The following is a 15,603-nucleotide window of genomic DNA, read 5'->3' as shown; positions in this document are numbered from 1 at the left end:
AATAGAAAAAAATATAATGTAATTGTTTCATTTATAATTGACTTAATATTCTGATGTGAAAAAACGAAAGACCAATAGTGCACTCCCATCAGAATATTTATTCTTAAAAATGAGTAAGCAGACAGTTTGTGTGTCCCGTGAACACCAAAATGTGTGTAGAACTTTACAGAACACTTTTTTCCCCATTATAGTTCTATATTGACAAAGAGCTTTTTGAGCTGCATATCAAAAGTACCTTTTAATCGACAGTGCTTTCATCTGGAGATACACAGCACATGTTTCTTAAAAAGTAAACAATTGGACATGGATGTAGTCAGTGTTAAATGACGTACGTGGCTAATACATGAATGAGAAGGGAGGTGGGGTGGATGAAGAAGAAGAACATCACAGCTTGGGCAGGAGGGGCCTCCACCACGTTAAGAAAACAAGAAACCCACTTCCATCCATTTGCCTTCATCACATACTTCATCCCACACTAAGTCTCACACGATTTGTTAGCTTTTTTTGCCTCCTCCTGGAGAAACTGCAGTTCCATCCCCTTCCACGGTTGCATTTCCATCAAGCACAGAAGGACAAAGAAATGACAAACAGGAAATAAGTGAGCATGAGAGGGTGAATGAGCACTAATTGGGCGATGCTGGGATTGAGTAACAATGAGGCCAGCTCATTTGCCTGAAATGTATGAAGTGAGTTGAGTTTATCATTATTTTTATGTATGACATATTTTTTTGTGCTGTGGCATTTTTCTCATGTAAAATGTGTCTTTGCTAAAATAACGACTGACCGAAACTATGGACGGGGATTGGAAGCCAATGGCGAAGGATGCTGTCAATTCAAGGTCAAATTTTATGTCAGATAAAAAAGTGGCAGATTTTTTTCCACTCGACAAAGAGATCCGCTCAACCTGACAATGTGTAACATGTATCCTAAACAATCGTGCTAAAAGATTGGCGTATCTGCTGAGTGTGTTGACTTGTTTACATTTGTTGAACTAACCAAGCATTTAGCAGCCAAAGTAGCCCAACCAGCGGCCATCACCCATGGAAAAGGTTTCCTATTTTGTTTTGACTCTGTTACAGCTATTTTAGCAAGGGGTCTGGAGTGAAAAAGGTTAGAAATGAGAAAGTGGTAGGTAGGTAAGCGCCTTGCGACGTTGATGTGATGTGTGACATGTCCTCCTTTCAAGACGGCGTGGGGAATGAGAGTGCAAAGGCGGAAGCCCATCTGTCTGTCAGTCACTCTGGGTGAAAGGCTCAGCATAATTGCCGTGAAATGACACACATGCGGATGTAAAGGAGGGCAGAGAGAAAGAGAGAGAGAGAGGTGTTTTGTTCTTTTTTTCCCCTCCTTCTCCTTAAGGCTCGGCCTGCCGGTCGCTCACAGCTATGTGAAGATTTTCCGAGGCTTTAAACCAATTTTGATTTACCCATCAGAAAAGGGAAAAATCACATAAGCCCCAGAGAACCCAATACAGGCCAACAATCAATACCCCCAGCACTTTTTACTGTCAAATCGGATAACGTGATTTTTTAATTTTTTTTTGTCTTTTGCTGTTGTTGCTATGCAACATCAACAAATTGAATGCGGTCCGTCAACCGTAAAAGTCTGTTAGTCTAATATCCAGTCAAAACTTGATTATTTAATGAACATTATTAGCATATTTAAACTGAACTGTTTATCCTAAAATAAATCTTTTCGGCACATATTTATTTTATTTTGTCATATTTTATTAAGGTTAGCCACCGGAAGATCCAACTGATGCTTTTGAATCCATTTTTTTTCATCTATGAAATCATGTGTTTTGTATACAAACTTGTGAACAAAATCATGCATTTGTCTTGTTGGAGATGTTTTGGTTATTGTGCCTCATTCAAAAAAGTTTTGACTAGAAATTAGACAACATTAAAATAAGATTTTAGCATTATACAGTGGCATGTCTTCATAAGTGATTTCTTTTACTGCTGTTGGTGCCCTCCTATAGTCTCTAAGTACTCTAAGACACGTGACATTATCCTCTATCGTACACCACATGGATCCAAAGCTGCTACATTTTAGACATTCGGGCACAAGATGTGTACACTGTCAGCACCCCTACTCGATCTGCTTGCCTACCCGATTTGCACCCCTACCCGATCTGCCCTACCCGATCTGCTTGCCTACCCGATTTGCACCCCTACCCGATTTGCACCCCTACCCGATCTGCTTGCCTACCCAATTTGCACCCCAATCCAATTTGCACCCCTCCCCGATCTGCCCTACCTGATCTGCTTGCCTACCCAATTTGCACTCCTACCCAATCTGCCCTACCCGATTTGCACCCCTACCCAATCTGCCCTACCTGATCTGCTTGCCTACCTGATTTGTCTACAACAAGGCACAGACACTAACGTGGCCAGCTAATGGCAATATAAACGTACGTCATCAAAATCAACTTTAAACTATTAAACCGTTAGCAAAGAAAGTGTCTGCTTTAGTGACAAGGTTAAAAGGACCCAACGAATGTGTTATCAAAATTTGTGCAAAACAAAAGCAGATTATCTGGTGATTCATTTTTCTTTTTTCTTTTTTTACAAAACCAAAACAAGCCTTTGATTTGTTTCATATTTATGAATGACAGCTGACTTGTGCTGTCATTTTTTTGTTGAAGAGTTGGACTTAATTGAGGCCAGAAAGTCAGTTAGAAGTGTGTTTCCTTCTCTGAGACGGTAGAAATTTTCCCGTCAGCCTTTAGCATGGCGTCGTTGGCAGCATACGGACTGAGAGCGGCAAGGTTCCCACGCATTTTCAGGTCTGGGCTGGGCGTCGTCAACTTCTTCATTCTCTGCAGAGGAGTGGAGAGGGAGGTGAGCACTCAACTTGTACAAGGTCATTCAGGCGTTGCGTGAGATTGTATAAAGACCTTCTGGATTTTATTTGTTAATTTTTTTAATTTCATTTCTTTGTATGTTTGACAGTTTGAAAGCACCGTACTGCCACTCACAGGACTGGAGTGGAATATCAATCGCAAATTAATCGTACTTCTGCTACTTCTGATTGAAAATCGACACTGTCTACAATTTAAAATGTAGCGTCACCCAAAAGCCACGAAATTCTTTAGTGAATTCGGCCCTCAGTGTGGAGTACCTTGTGCTGAAGGTCTGCGTGCAGATGACCATATCTTTACCTCAGAGAAGGTTCCAGGAGTCTTCCAGATCATCCAGATGATCCCCAGAGGGATGCACACCATGGACGACATGGCCATAAACCAGCCGATGCCATTGCCCCAGTCGGGATAGACGTACACGTTGTTGTACTTGAGCGGTTTGTATTTGATCAAGAAGAACAGGAAAATACCCTGGAGCGCCAACGATAAGACAGTTTTTAGTGTAGAACACAATACACGGTGTCCTCAGTTAAAGACTGAGTTCTGCTCCTAATACAGAGACCTAACCTAAGTTAATGTACAGTAGAGTAAAATTGCAATTAAGGAAAGACAGTAATTATCATCTACAAATTTGGATTGTTTGATGAAGCAAAGGCTCATCTGAATCATCGTGTGTGTGTTTGTTTGGTGGACTTACAGCACAGATGCCTGGGGTCAAGATCATCCAGCACCATTTGATGAAGAAGACAGGCCTGTAGCCAATCATGTCCTCAATGTTTCGGTAGAATCTGTCGCTGCCTGAAAAACATATATATCGGCCACTTATTTATTTTCTCCTATGGCTTCAAGATATGACTAATCTGTGATGACACTACGTTCAAGCATTATGCCCGTCTCCAGCAGATGGCGGAGTTGCCACTGCCCTGTTTTTCCTCAGTTTTGTCTCTGCATGTGAATAATGGGCCCACAAAACTGGACACTGTTACTGAGATCTAGAAGTCTTGAGTCGTGTCTTACCATACACCCATCCGATACATATGGACTCAAAGATGGCCACAAAAAGCAAACACATGCCACTGGCGGCGTAGGAGTCAAACAGCTGGAAGACGTACATCCCTCCCTGTGAGGAGAAAAGGCAGCTATCAGATGGTGGAATGCAAATACATTTCTATTTCATGTTTTTATGTTGACCAAGTCTGATAAGAACCTTTCAGTTCCAGGAGGTATAGTAAAAGTTCCTGGAACTTTAAGTGGATATGGGGCTTGCATTCATCCCCAGAAACCAGGCATAGACTGTACAATATGTCCCCAGGGGCTGTTTGCAAAAATCTGATTGGATATTTTATGCCATTCTTTGTATAATCTCGCCTTTCATCTTGCAGCAAAAATCCAATGTATAAGAACCGATAAGACGGAGAAAAATAACAGCTTCCCCCGCATCAAAGGAGGTGCACTTTTGATTTGTTTAAATCCGTTGAGAAATGGAGATTATAGTGGGAATACTTTCTTCATTACTACAAAAGTGGTGTTTTTAGTTTTATTCGTAAAGAGCAGTGATTGCACGGGACAGATGCACAGCGGGCATTCCAACAAAGACGCTATCTTAATGGGCATTTGAGAGGACTGACATCGATACAGTTCACTTAGAAAAACATTTTGTCATCTTTGCAAGCCATTTAGTTTTATTGTTAGTAAATTAGCCACAAGAGAGCGCCTTGGTATCAGTGACTGGTATCGGCCGCTATCGCGAGCGTCGATACATTGAAATAAGGATACCTAGTATCGGTACAGGCAATGGGTTTTACGTTGCTTTACCAAGCAAGATATTATCTCATCCTATCAGCTTGTTCTGGTAAATTTCCATAATAAAGATGCTACATTTTGTTCCTACACTTTCAGTCCCTCGCATCCACATATCTACCATCATACGTTACGATATTCTTCTCTGCACACTAGTAGAAGGTCTTACGGTACCAGTGGAGTTTCACCTAAAACAACTCCACTAAAAGGACACTCATGAATAGAAACCCCCATGAATCCCAGAGCAGGGTTACATCAGAGGTCTGACCTGCTTGTTCATAAACAGAAAATCTAAATGGCTTTCCACGGGACCTTTTAAATACACCGCACCGCCATGTTTATGGTCTTCAATCCATGAGGGCCATTTTGTGGCAGTTAAAAGTGGCAGATGAGTAAAAGTCGGCGTAAATATTGGACATGTTAATGTACTGTCACTTTTGATGTGAAAGATTGATGACCAACAAGAAAATCATTGGAAATTACAGCTGAAGAGGGGGAATAAAACCTGTGTCACATATATAACGTCAGCATGGTACATTTTGTTATGTGCTGACATTTTACAGCACTTATGAACCCTGTAGACAACAGAATGGTTCAAGAGTGGATGGATGGACACCAGCGCTTATAGAAGCACGAGAAGCTTTTAGTGGGTGATATAAGGAGCAATTATTGTCACAAAGCACAGTAGAGAGATGGCCTTAAAAGCATGCTGCAGCAGACACACAGTATACATTTACTGAATATGACAGCAGTATATTGAAAATCTACTTCCATACAATTCAATGTGACAGATCACACTGTATGATAAAATCACAGTATCACAAAAATATTTTGTACCTGCTGGCTTTCATCTGGTGGAGATGACAGTGATGATGACAATGAGGATGATGTATCATGGATGTGAAAAGAATTGAATTCTATTGAGCAGTAGAAACAGGTCAACAGAAATAAAATATACTACATTGCTCACAATAGTGCCTTAAGATACGCATGACTTGACTTTTCGAATTCAACCTAACAAGAACATTTTGGCATAGTGAACAAGTAGTTACATTCGTATCATAAGGCACCCACAGTTTTCACAACACTTGAGAGTAAAAGTCTCACCTCTGTACACATGATAAGTCCTATGAGGAAAGATGCTATAGACATGCCGAGAATCAGCAGTTCTCTGCGATAGCCTCTCCTGAATGTCTCTGGGTACATGTCCACCACAGCTGTCACCAGGCTTTCCACGCACACAAACTGAGAAATGACACAAGGAGGTGTGGGAATGTTTTCATTATATTTCAGTTTGCAGAAATTATACATTGATGGGGAGCAAAAAGTCAATATTGCAATGTAGTGTGTCACAAAAAAACTCTTATGGAGGTTTAAGCATATTTCGGGGTGGGGGGGCAGTGCCCTGGTGCCCCCCCCTCTAGCTCTGCCAGTGGCAGTCAGAAGGGCTGTTAAATAAAGAGAAGTTCATCTCTTGATGAGGTGTAAATTGTCTCTGGGCTTGTTCACCTGACTGTCCAGTCCGAGAAAGATGAGCATCATGAAGAAGAGACAGGCCCAAAGTGGAGACAGCGGCATCATGGTCACAGCTTTTGGGTATGCAATGAAGGCAAGACCAGGACCTGAAAACAGACACTGATGTCACAATATTGTCATGAGTTAAAAACGGTTGAAGTCTGGTATTTATATATGGTCCCCTTTATGGTTCATGCGTAAAGAAAATAATTTCTATTTGGATGCATTCATGTTTACAGATTATCTCACTTTCTCACTTTTTATCCATCAATGCAAAACACATTAATCACTCAGCTGGAGAAACTGTGATCCATTACACCACTGTGTTTGTTGCACCACAGCAGCGATAAATGATCCAAAACACAAATGCAGGAGACTGATGATGTTTCTGCATATGCTATTTTCAAAGCAATGCTAACTGTTTCAAAATAAGATACAGCAGGCAGCCATGTTTTCTTGCAGCGACCTATTCTCGGTGGAGTTGTCTCTTAGCTGCGCTCTGAGACAAGAATTTTAAATCTCTCACGCTGTCATTCCCACTAAATCATTCATACCAACGTGAATAAATCATTTAGTTGTGGTCTGAGAGGCTGTGCGAGTGTAAAGTTACATAACGTGCCTTCACATTATGATGGACGAAGGAACGCCAGCCTATGGTACGTGATTATAATACGCCCACATCCCTAACTGGTTTCTGCGATTTCTATTCCACACTCACCAGATTCTGCCACGGCCTCGATGGGAACATTTTGTTCGTAGGCCATGAATCCCAGCACGGAGAAAATAGCAAAACCTGCTACAAAACTGGTGCCGCTGTTCAGACAGCACAGCATGATGCAGTCCCTGAGGAGCAAGTCAGGAAGTGATTACACTCCCAAATGTCATGACAAATTCAAATTCGGACAAAATTCTTACCTGTAGCAGTTATTGTTGTAGGCGTTATAGCTACCAAGAGCAGTAAGGCAGCCTAAGCAGATAGCGTAGGAGAAGAAGATCTGTGTTCCAGCATCCACCCATACCTGGAAATAATGCGGCTTATATGAGTTATGAGGATGACAAAAATTGAAATTGATAGTCTATTGAGCTCATGCCAGTGCTAATCAAATTTTTGTGATTTAATTAATTGCATTATGCTTAGTAAATTATATTTTATTGAAAAATATATGCATGGAAAAAATATGCTGCATCTTTAGTTAAAAAGATTAAATTCTACCACTGAAATGAAATTATTAATAAATATAATAATTTGGTTCAGTTATTCGTGTTTTCTGGAAAAAAATGAAAAAATAATTTAGGTCTATATTTTAGAAAGGGGTCATCACCCCTATGAGATAAATTAGAAGCAAAATGGATATTAGGTAAGGTGCGTTATGAAACCAGTTTGAAGTTGCAGCACAGGACCTCCGAACCCGCAGGCTTAGCATGGGGTTGCTAGCAAATTCAAACCGAATGCAACACGGCTATTTGAAAACTTCCTCACATCACCATTCAACCACTAATCTCATTTCACCACCACAAAACAATTCACAAACACACAATCTTCACTCCCTCCTGTGAGTAACCACGGTAACTTCCGTGACCCCACAAACACAGGCCTGTTCCTGTGGAAGAACGGGCCTTTCTTTCCTAATGTTCATTAATGTTCCCTTTAGTTTGCCCTGGGCTGATGGCCGCACAGCGTAGGGAAACCTTAACGGCCCGGCCCCCGAGAGAATCTCTTGTTGATGTTGTCCCTAATTTGGTCGGCTTGTGTTTGCAAGTATCGAGTTTTGAAAACATGTCCACCATGTAAAAAACGAAGCTCAGTAGGGCTACTAGTACTATGACTAGTTTTGCTGTTTACAAACGGTGGATCAAATCCCAATCACATATGAATGTATATTATTGTTGATCTACAGCATATGTGTCAAACTCAAGGCTCGGGACCAGATACGGCCCGTCACATCATTTTATGTGGCCCGCAAAGACACCACTTTTAAAAACAAAGATGTTGCTAGCAATTTTTATTATCATTCATCTTTTTAAAATATTTGGACAGTTTTCACTAGTCTCTGATTTCAAAGCTCTCCGAAGGAAACTATGAATACAATGCGACCCGCGACTAAAATGAGTTTGACACGTCTGATCTATATATATAATCTATATATATAATCTACATCTATGCAAATATAGCATTTATGATGTAAATCATGGAACAAAATGTTTCGTGTATTGTACATTAATACCATTGCAATGGCTTCACAATGGTCAATTGAAGCTCGTTTTCCGTTCCTATTTGTCGGGTTTGATACAAGACACCTGCCGTGCTGACATCTGACAGACACAAGTCAATCTCATTCAATGCAGCTAGAAGCAATTACTACATGAAATGAGATTTTTGAACAATTGACAGTTCATTTTCGAAAGTTCAAACTAGGGCAATGGGTGAATTTTATCGAAATGTAATGTAGTGAATTCTGCAATTCACATTACTGTCAGATGATGCAAGATTGGGACCGTGTGACAGAAAGAAATATTGTACGAACACTCAAAGTAGTTTCAACAGATTGATCAAGGGGGCAGGTCAAGGCATAATTGTCTGATTTTGAAATATTACATAATGGGAATCTGATTAGGTTCTTGGTGGTGAACACAAGCAAACTGTTATCGTAGTAGTTTGGGATGAGAGATGTACACAACAGTAAGCTAGTTCAAGAAACATTAAGCATGAGTGGGGGCGAGGAAACATTTTTTAGGTAGCAATTGGGGGAAAGTCTAAAAAGTCAGGAGAGGACAAGTGAGTGATGCACAGCACTTGGAGGGTAAAGACACACAGCCTGGAAGTCAAACACTGAACAGAGCCCTGATTGTCCTCCAGGGAAGTCAATTTAACATCAGAGTCAGAAGTAATGTCTTCCTCTCTCAACAGTGTCAACCTCCTTAACTGCTTCTGCTGCCCCTACCCCTCTCCAAACACACACACACACACACACACACACACACACACACACACACACACACACACACACACACACACGGAATTTAAGAAAAGAGTGCATCCAACGTACCTGAGGATCGGACAGACGAGAGATATCTGGATAGAGGTAAAACTTGATGCCGTCATACGCTCCCGGCAGCGTTACTCCTCTGATCAGCAGAATCAGCAACATGAAGTAAGGAAATGTGGCCGTCACATACACAACCTGCAGGTACAAACAAACGCATGCAACACTGAATTTTTGCCTAGATTACAAAAAAACAGGAACTCGATAGTAATAATAATAATAATAATAATACATTGTCTCTTCTGTCCCATATTATTCTCACTGTAAATTTCATTTTTTATATATTGTGACTGGTGGATTTTTTTCTTCCTGCAATATGGTTTTACATATATTCATATAAAAATGCAGAATCTAACCATCTGACAGATGATTGTACATTACATAAAACATATTACGGTTCATCGTGTTCATCACTGCCGGAAACGTCCCAAAGGATAGCTAAAGAGCATTTTGAGCTTAACATCTCAAGAAGCCACTTGAAAAAAAGGCCAGCGTGGGCAACATATATCGCCTGGCTTTTTGGAACCCAGTCAACGGTCACCAATTGAGGGCAGAATGGAACAGAACAGAGCCGGCCAGGCCAGGAGAGTGAAAAGAAAGCGAGGGCTCCCTTGGCTCGGTCTCTTAAACAGGAGGAGCCCGGAGGAGTGATGCTGGCAGTGTGGGAAAATGTGCTTCAAAGAGATGCACAACAAACGGACAAATACACAACTTCATTCACAACATAGAAGCACACACACACAAACTAAAGATTAACATACACTATACGGAATTGATCCTTATGCTACATTGGCTCTAAATATAGCAAGATGCTAAATTCCTGGCTGAGCATGTTACGCAAAAAAAAAAAGTCACGTTTTATGATGCTAAAGACTTATTAAGGCAGTACACTTTAAAATGTGCTAATCCCAACATGTCCGACAGGAAAAGTGTGAGAAAACCTGTCTCCTGCCATGCGGCCTGCTTCTTTCAGATTGACAAATACAACGATTACACATCGTAAGCCTCTCATCCCCCTTTTCTCCGCTTTTGGGGTGACAAAAAGGGCAATATTCACTCCCTGTGTGAACTTTGACGCTGCCTACACCTCACCATGAGTAAACATTTAAGCCGGTGCAAATTTACGGGTCAATCCTGCCCCCGCCGTGCCGTAAATCTTACCGGGAGGGCTTAAATGTGAGAATGGCTTGCAAACACAGTCACAAAGCAAACAGCTTAGCGGTGTCGCGGCTGAATGGGCTCGTTGGGTCTCTGGAGAAGAAAGTGAGGGAGGGAGAGGCCGAGGAAATACTCTGCATGCTCCTCATGAACGCTCGCTCCTCTTTCCCTCCAGTGAATACAGGAATCAATCTTGGACCGGCTGCTAAAGCCTCCAGCCATGAAGGAGCATTCTCCCCTCTTTACTTCACAGACGGACAAAAGACACTTTAGGGGCAAATCAGCAGTGCCACCTCGTTGTTTTGTTTTCCCTCTATCATGTAGAATGCGAGCCCATTCATTTCCCCCCTCCTCACACACCTCTTTTTTATTCTCTGTTTTGCCATTCTTGCAAGCCTTTTCCACATTCTACCTCCATCTCCCAACTTATTCTGGACCACTGGGCCTTTGAGAGTTCTCCCAAAAGATTGTTGGGTGTGCTTATGACCCTGCTCAACGCAGCTCTGGCGATGGAAATTAAATGTGGATTCAGCGGTGGTGAAAAGTAGTCATAAGAAGAAATCGGTGCTGTCTCACCTTGCCAGTGGACTTGGGTCCCTTCCAGATGCAGAAGTAGCAGATAAACCAGGCCAGTGCCAGGCACATGGCCAGCTCCCAGCGCATCCCCCCCATGTGCTCGATGCCATCAGATATCTTCAGGACTCTCCGTCTGTATGGACCCAGACAAAAACTGACAACTGGCAGCTCACCAATTCATAAGAGGAATTCAATGTCTGCATGAAGAGTACAAAAACAATTTTGCTAGACTTTTTTTAGTTCTATCTTTTGCAGCTCCTCATATGTAAGTTATATAGGGAAAAATACTTGATCATCTTTTAGAATTACGCAGCATGACGTTCTGCTGAGAATCAATTCGCATTTTTCACTCAGAAAAGAAGTGATTATTGTCAACTTGCCAAGGGTATTTTATGTGCTATTTTGAAATTGGACGAAATGGGGTGAGGACTCTCGTGTTACCAGTGATCGACTTTCTGCCAGAAACTCAAATTGAGACTGAGAAGCCTTCATTATGAAAAAAATAAACCATTCTACTGCAACAGATGAGTTATTCTCCTGATAACCATTTTTCTGTGTTAGCAGACGGAGTCGATCTCTGAGTTTTTCTCCGGGTAGTAATGCAGAATTACTTGGCACTTTGCAAGCCCACACATTGGAAAGAAGTTGTTCTTCCATGGCCACAGCGCATCCCCGTGGGCCTGCATGTGTCACAGTCAAGGTGACCCAGTCTACAAGTGTGCCACCATAGGTCATTTGCGGCAGCGAACCAACCCCGTGCTTCCTGTTTGTCAAAGCATTTCCAGGCAACGGCATTGATGGAGGATGCGAGGCGGCACAGCTAAACGCCGTTTGCCAAATCTTGGCCAGTGAGTTCACCCCCGGAGCTCCTGAGGCAGCCATTGATCATGGTGACATGTTCTTGGTGGCAGGCCACAGGCTAAGTCCAACTCAGCTACCATGTCCTGGTCAGCCACAAGGGCTACCTTGGAACACTACAAGCGATCTGGATTGCATTTGAGTACTCTAACAAGTGCTTTAGACAGATTCATCGTGCAGCATTTGTCTTCAGATAGACTTGAACGCCGCATTATGCGAGCTAGGTAGTCAGCTATATTAAAGGACGATCTTTTGACAGCTGTAGGTCAGGGAATCAAAAGCCGGTTTTTCGATATCCCGTATGAGTAATTCTGTTTAATTGGTCCTTGTGTTGGTCCTCGAAATAAATAATTTAAAAGTGTATCAATGTATTCTTTTGCAGCGCTTAGTTTCAAGACATCAGTAAAAATGGTGTCACCGTTAATGATGCCGTTGTCATGTCATGCATGTGGGACATTTTCTTACACATAACAATTGTCTTCACAAAATCACCTCAAAGGGCCTTTTCTTTCAGATTATACTCTGACGAGTTATTGGGTAAAAATTGGACAGTTATGTTGTAACAACAGGGACTGGCAATGAGAGTGGAAGTGCGGTCAGCATTGCCCGCTGACAAAAACCGATCTGCTGCCATGCTTGTGACTCCAACTGGGAGACAGCTGGCCTAGTGGACCCGAATGACAAATATGAAAAGAGCTGACTAATTATTTTGGCCAGGGGAGTTGAGGAGATCACTGAAACCATCTGAGGCTGTCTTAAGATTTTACACATGAAGCTATCTGGGTCAGGAGATGATTGCTTAAAAAGGAATGGCTGTAGTGTGACTTGGTGGAAACTGTTTCATTCACATTTGATATCCAAAGAGATGAGCGATAATCTCTAAAGAATACTGAAAGTGGGGAAAAATACTGTACTCACTCCCAGAATTCAATAACAGGAGAGGTTGCGTTGGCGCTAGTAATGTTGGTGGCATTTTCTCCATAGTAGTCGACACAGTTCTCTGTGGAGACACATTGCCTTCATTGGCTTGTTGAAGAAGAATAAACATGAATGTGATCAAAGATGCTCCGCTCTCCCACCAGTATTCCAGTAGTGGCCACAACTAGCCCACGGAAGCTCAGTGGTGAAGCAGTTGAAGAGGTAGAAGATAGCCCAGGCGAGGATGACTACATAGTAGACGTTTAGGTGAGCTTCAATCACCTGGGTTGCATAGCCAATGCCTGAAATCACATAAAAAAAAACATGTTTTGTAAAATTACACGTGGATGATGATAGAAACCTTTGATAGAGCAGGAGGGATTTCTTACCCTCAAACAGGGGGCAGACTTTCCTCCAGCATGTGATTCCTCCTTCGCTGGTGAACTGACCAAGGGCGGTCTCCAGGAAAAACACGGGGATACCGCAGCATATGAAGAAGATAACGTATGGAACGAAGAAGGCACCTTGACACATATGAGAGATTTTTTGGGGGTCTGGCTATTTTTAAGCAAACTTTTTTTTTTTTTTAATTCAGGAGCAAAAATAATGCAGCTAATATGTTCTCAAGCTGCAAGCTGGGTCAAGGGTACAAAACAGACACAGTAACAAATCATTAAATCCCGGAAGAATCAATAAAGTTGGAGATGATTAAAAAGTACAAAACCACTCATGACAAGCCATTGTACATATAAATATACGCATTGCACATCATTTGAGTCTATCTTTCAAAGTTGCTATGACCTGTCTTAGTTTCTTCAATCCTAAATGAAACTGTATTCACTTTGTTTGGACAACATTTTTCAACACAGTCCTCATTCACCCAATGATGAACTTTCAGGTTGGGAAACAACCAATTTAGTCATGGCGCTCCATTGAGTCCAAATGGAGTGGACAGCCCAACTCACTGAGTTCAAAGAAGAACCTGATGTCAGCAGACTCCAGGCAAGCACATGGAAGCAGGACTTCAGAACATTCACAAACATTATACTTCGATCCCACTCTACAAATTGATTGTTTATTGTCCTCACGGCTGATTGTAGTCAAAGTTCTGTTCTTTCTGCTAAATGAGTTACAGTGAGGTAAACATTCTTACCTCCTCCATTCTTGTAGCAGAGGTAAGGAAACCTCCAGACATTGCCCAGCCCGATAATTTCTCCCGCCACAGACAGGACAAACTCCATCTTGTTGTTCCAATGGCCTCTCTCGTAATACTCCCTGTTGTCCAGGCTGGAGCTGGAGTCATCCGTGTCCCTGCCATCCTCCGGTTTACCGTTTATAACCGGCCCGCTCTTCTCGGCTGTCATGTTGCTGCCGCTTTGCGCAGAATCTCCAGCGGGCGAAATGAGGAACGTTCACTTAAAATGCAGCGGCACGGCCCTCCGCCCTGAATAAAACAGGAACAGTGGGGAAGTGGAGCGTGGGATTTCATTAACAATTCATTTCCATTTTGCTTATGAACCAAGGACATCGCAACATTGAAATCGTCATGCTTGGGTAGTGGAAAAAAAAAGTTTATATGTACCAAGTGAAGTACTTACCAAGTTGACTCCCAAAATGCAACAGTGGCAATGGTCCTTTGGGTTTCCTCAATGATGATGCCTTGGCAAAACGTGGGAAGGAAGAGATGCGATGAGCAAATTGGGTGCAGTGGTGAATTTCTTGTCTACAAAAGATTTCTGGACTGGTTTGGTCTGTGTTGCACACCAGGCGGTGGACAGTGTGCGACTGCGCTCCCACTATCCAACGTGCTTCTCTCAAGCGCCTCCACTTGGAGTAAAGCCACAGGGTGGGAGGGAGGTGAAGGCAAGCCACAGGATGAAACATGGAGGAACGTTGCCTTAATGCAGATGAATGGATTTTGAAGGTTTGATTTTTTTTTTACCTTAAAAATGCAAGTTGTGGCTGACATAATAGCAAAATTTGAACTCCTTTAAGGTTTTGACATGAAAATTGGCAGACAGTGGCACAAATAAATTGCATTCTCAGTGACCTCCTGAGGTGCAATCAAATTTTGTGAGGATACAGTCGTAGCATCTAAAGCAGGGGTTCTCAAGCTATTACAATGACTTAAAAAAGGACTTGACAAGGCCCAGCATGATTAGCGACATTAAAATAAAATACAGTAGGGTAGTAGGCCCAAGTGTTTAGCAAAAACTTATATAGACTTTTATTTCTAAAGAGTGTATCTAATATTTTTTTGCCAACCACTTTAACATAATGCAGAGTAGCTGCTGTGTGGGGGGATAAAAGAAAACAGTTAAATCTGTATCGCACATAAGACTTAAACAAAATTGCGCCTAAATGTTTGAAAACAAACTTTTTGCAATAATTCAAAGCAAATGTGATGTGCATAAAAGTTTTTATATAATTGAACTGTACTTAACAAATATTATGTCGTGGTTTAAAAAAGTTGAAGTCATGAACTACTAGATCACTTAATTAAATTCTGTGATATTTTTCCCCAAATGCCACTAGAGGGAGTCAGAATATCACTAGTGGTGCTCATTTACACTTTGAGAAGCACTAATAACTTTTGTTTTGCTTTGGGCGATGCCCTCTCAGATGAGACTCTGGATTGGCAGAGTATGATCATGAAACCCAGGAATTATTATTATTAATTATTATTATTATTATTATTATTATTATTATTATAACATGCAAATAATAAAATAAAATAAAAAGTACAAGTAAAAATCACAATAGTGACTGTCAAAACAAATATACAAATTTCAGAATTTTTAGTCCTGCATTCATGAAAAGCCCAGCAGCACAAAACAAGTTAAGACTTCTCTCTTTGTACCTGGCCTAGTT

General features: G+C 41.6%; 1 protein-coding gene across 1 annotated transcript; it reads right to left on the bottom strand.

The window, feature by feature from the left end:
• Positions 1 to 78: 78 nt before the first annotated feature.
• On the bottom strand, positions 79 to 14,621 carry slc6a11b (solute carrier family 6 member 11b). Its single transcript, XM_088389262.1, has 15 exons — positions 14,331 to 14,621; positions 13,886 to 14,176; positions 13,122 to 13,256; positions 12,894 to 13,034; positions 12,733 to 12,814; positions 10,957 to 11,089; positions 9,226 to 9,360; positions 7,094 to 7,197; positions 6,897 to 7,021; positions 6,173 to 6,285; positions 5,771 to 5,908; positions 3,881 to 3,983; positions 3,561 to 3,661; positions 3,164 to 3,334; positions 79 to 2,821 (listed from the first exon to the last, which is right to left on the bottom strand). Exons 2-15 carry the CDS (start codon positions 14,094 to 14,096, stop codon positions 2,678 to 2,680), a joined length of 1,836 nt encoding a protein of 611 aa, XP_088245388.1. The 5' UTR covers positions 14,097 to 14,176; positions 14,331 to 14,621; the 3' UTR covers positions 79 to 2,677.
• Between the last annotated feature and the right edge of the window lie 982 nt (positions 14,622 to 15,603).

The sequence above is a fragment of the Syngnathus floridae genome, chromosome 11 (assembly GCF_059516105.1).
Source record: "Syngnathus floridae isolate MCC-2025c chromosome 11, RoL_Sflo_1.0, whole genome shotgun sequence".
In the NCBI taxonomy this organism is placed as follows: Eukaryota; Metazoa; Chordata; class Actinopteri; order Syngnathiformes; family Syngnathidae; genus Syngnathus; species Syngnathus floridae.
This window is presented reverse-complemented; position numbering and strand designations above follow the sequence as displayed.

Excerpts from the sequence above, each read along its gene's own strand:
- slc6a11b (XM_088389262.1), bottom strand. The coding sequence starts at position 14,096 with ATGACAGCCGAGAAGAGCGGGCCGGTTATAAACGGTAAACCGGAGGAT. Across the intron at positions 11,090-12,732 it reads CCTGTTATTGAATTCTGGGA|ACGGAGAGTCCTGAAGATAT; the intron begins GTGAGTACAGTA and ends GGGTCCATACAG. Across the intron at positions 3,662-3,880 it reads ATGTATCGGATGGGTGTATG|GCAGCGACAGATTCTACCGA; the intron begins GTAAGACACGAC and ends TATGTTTTTCAG.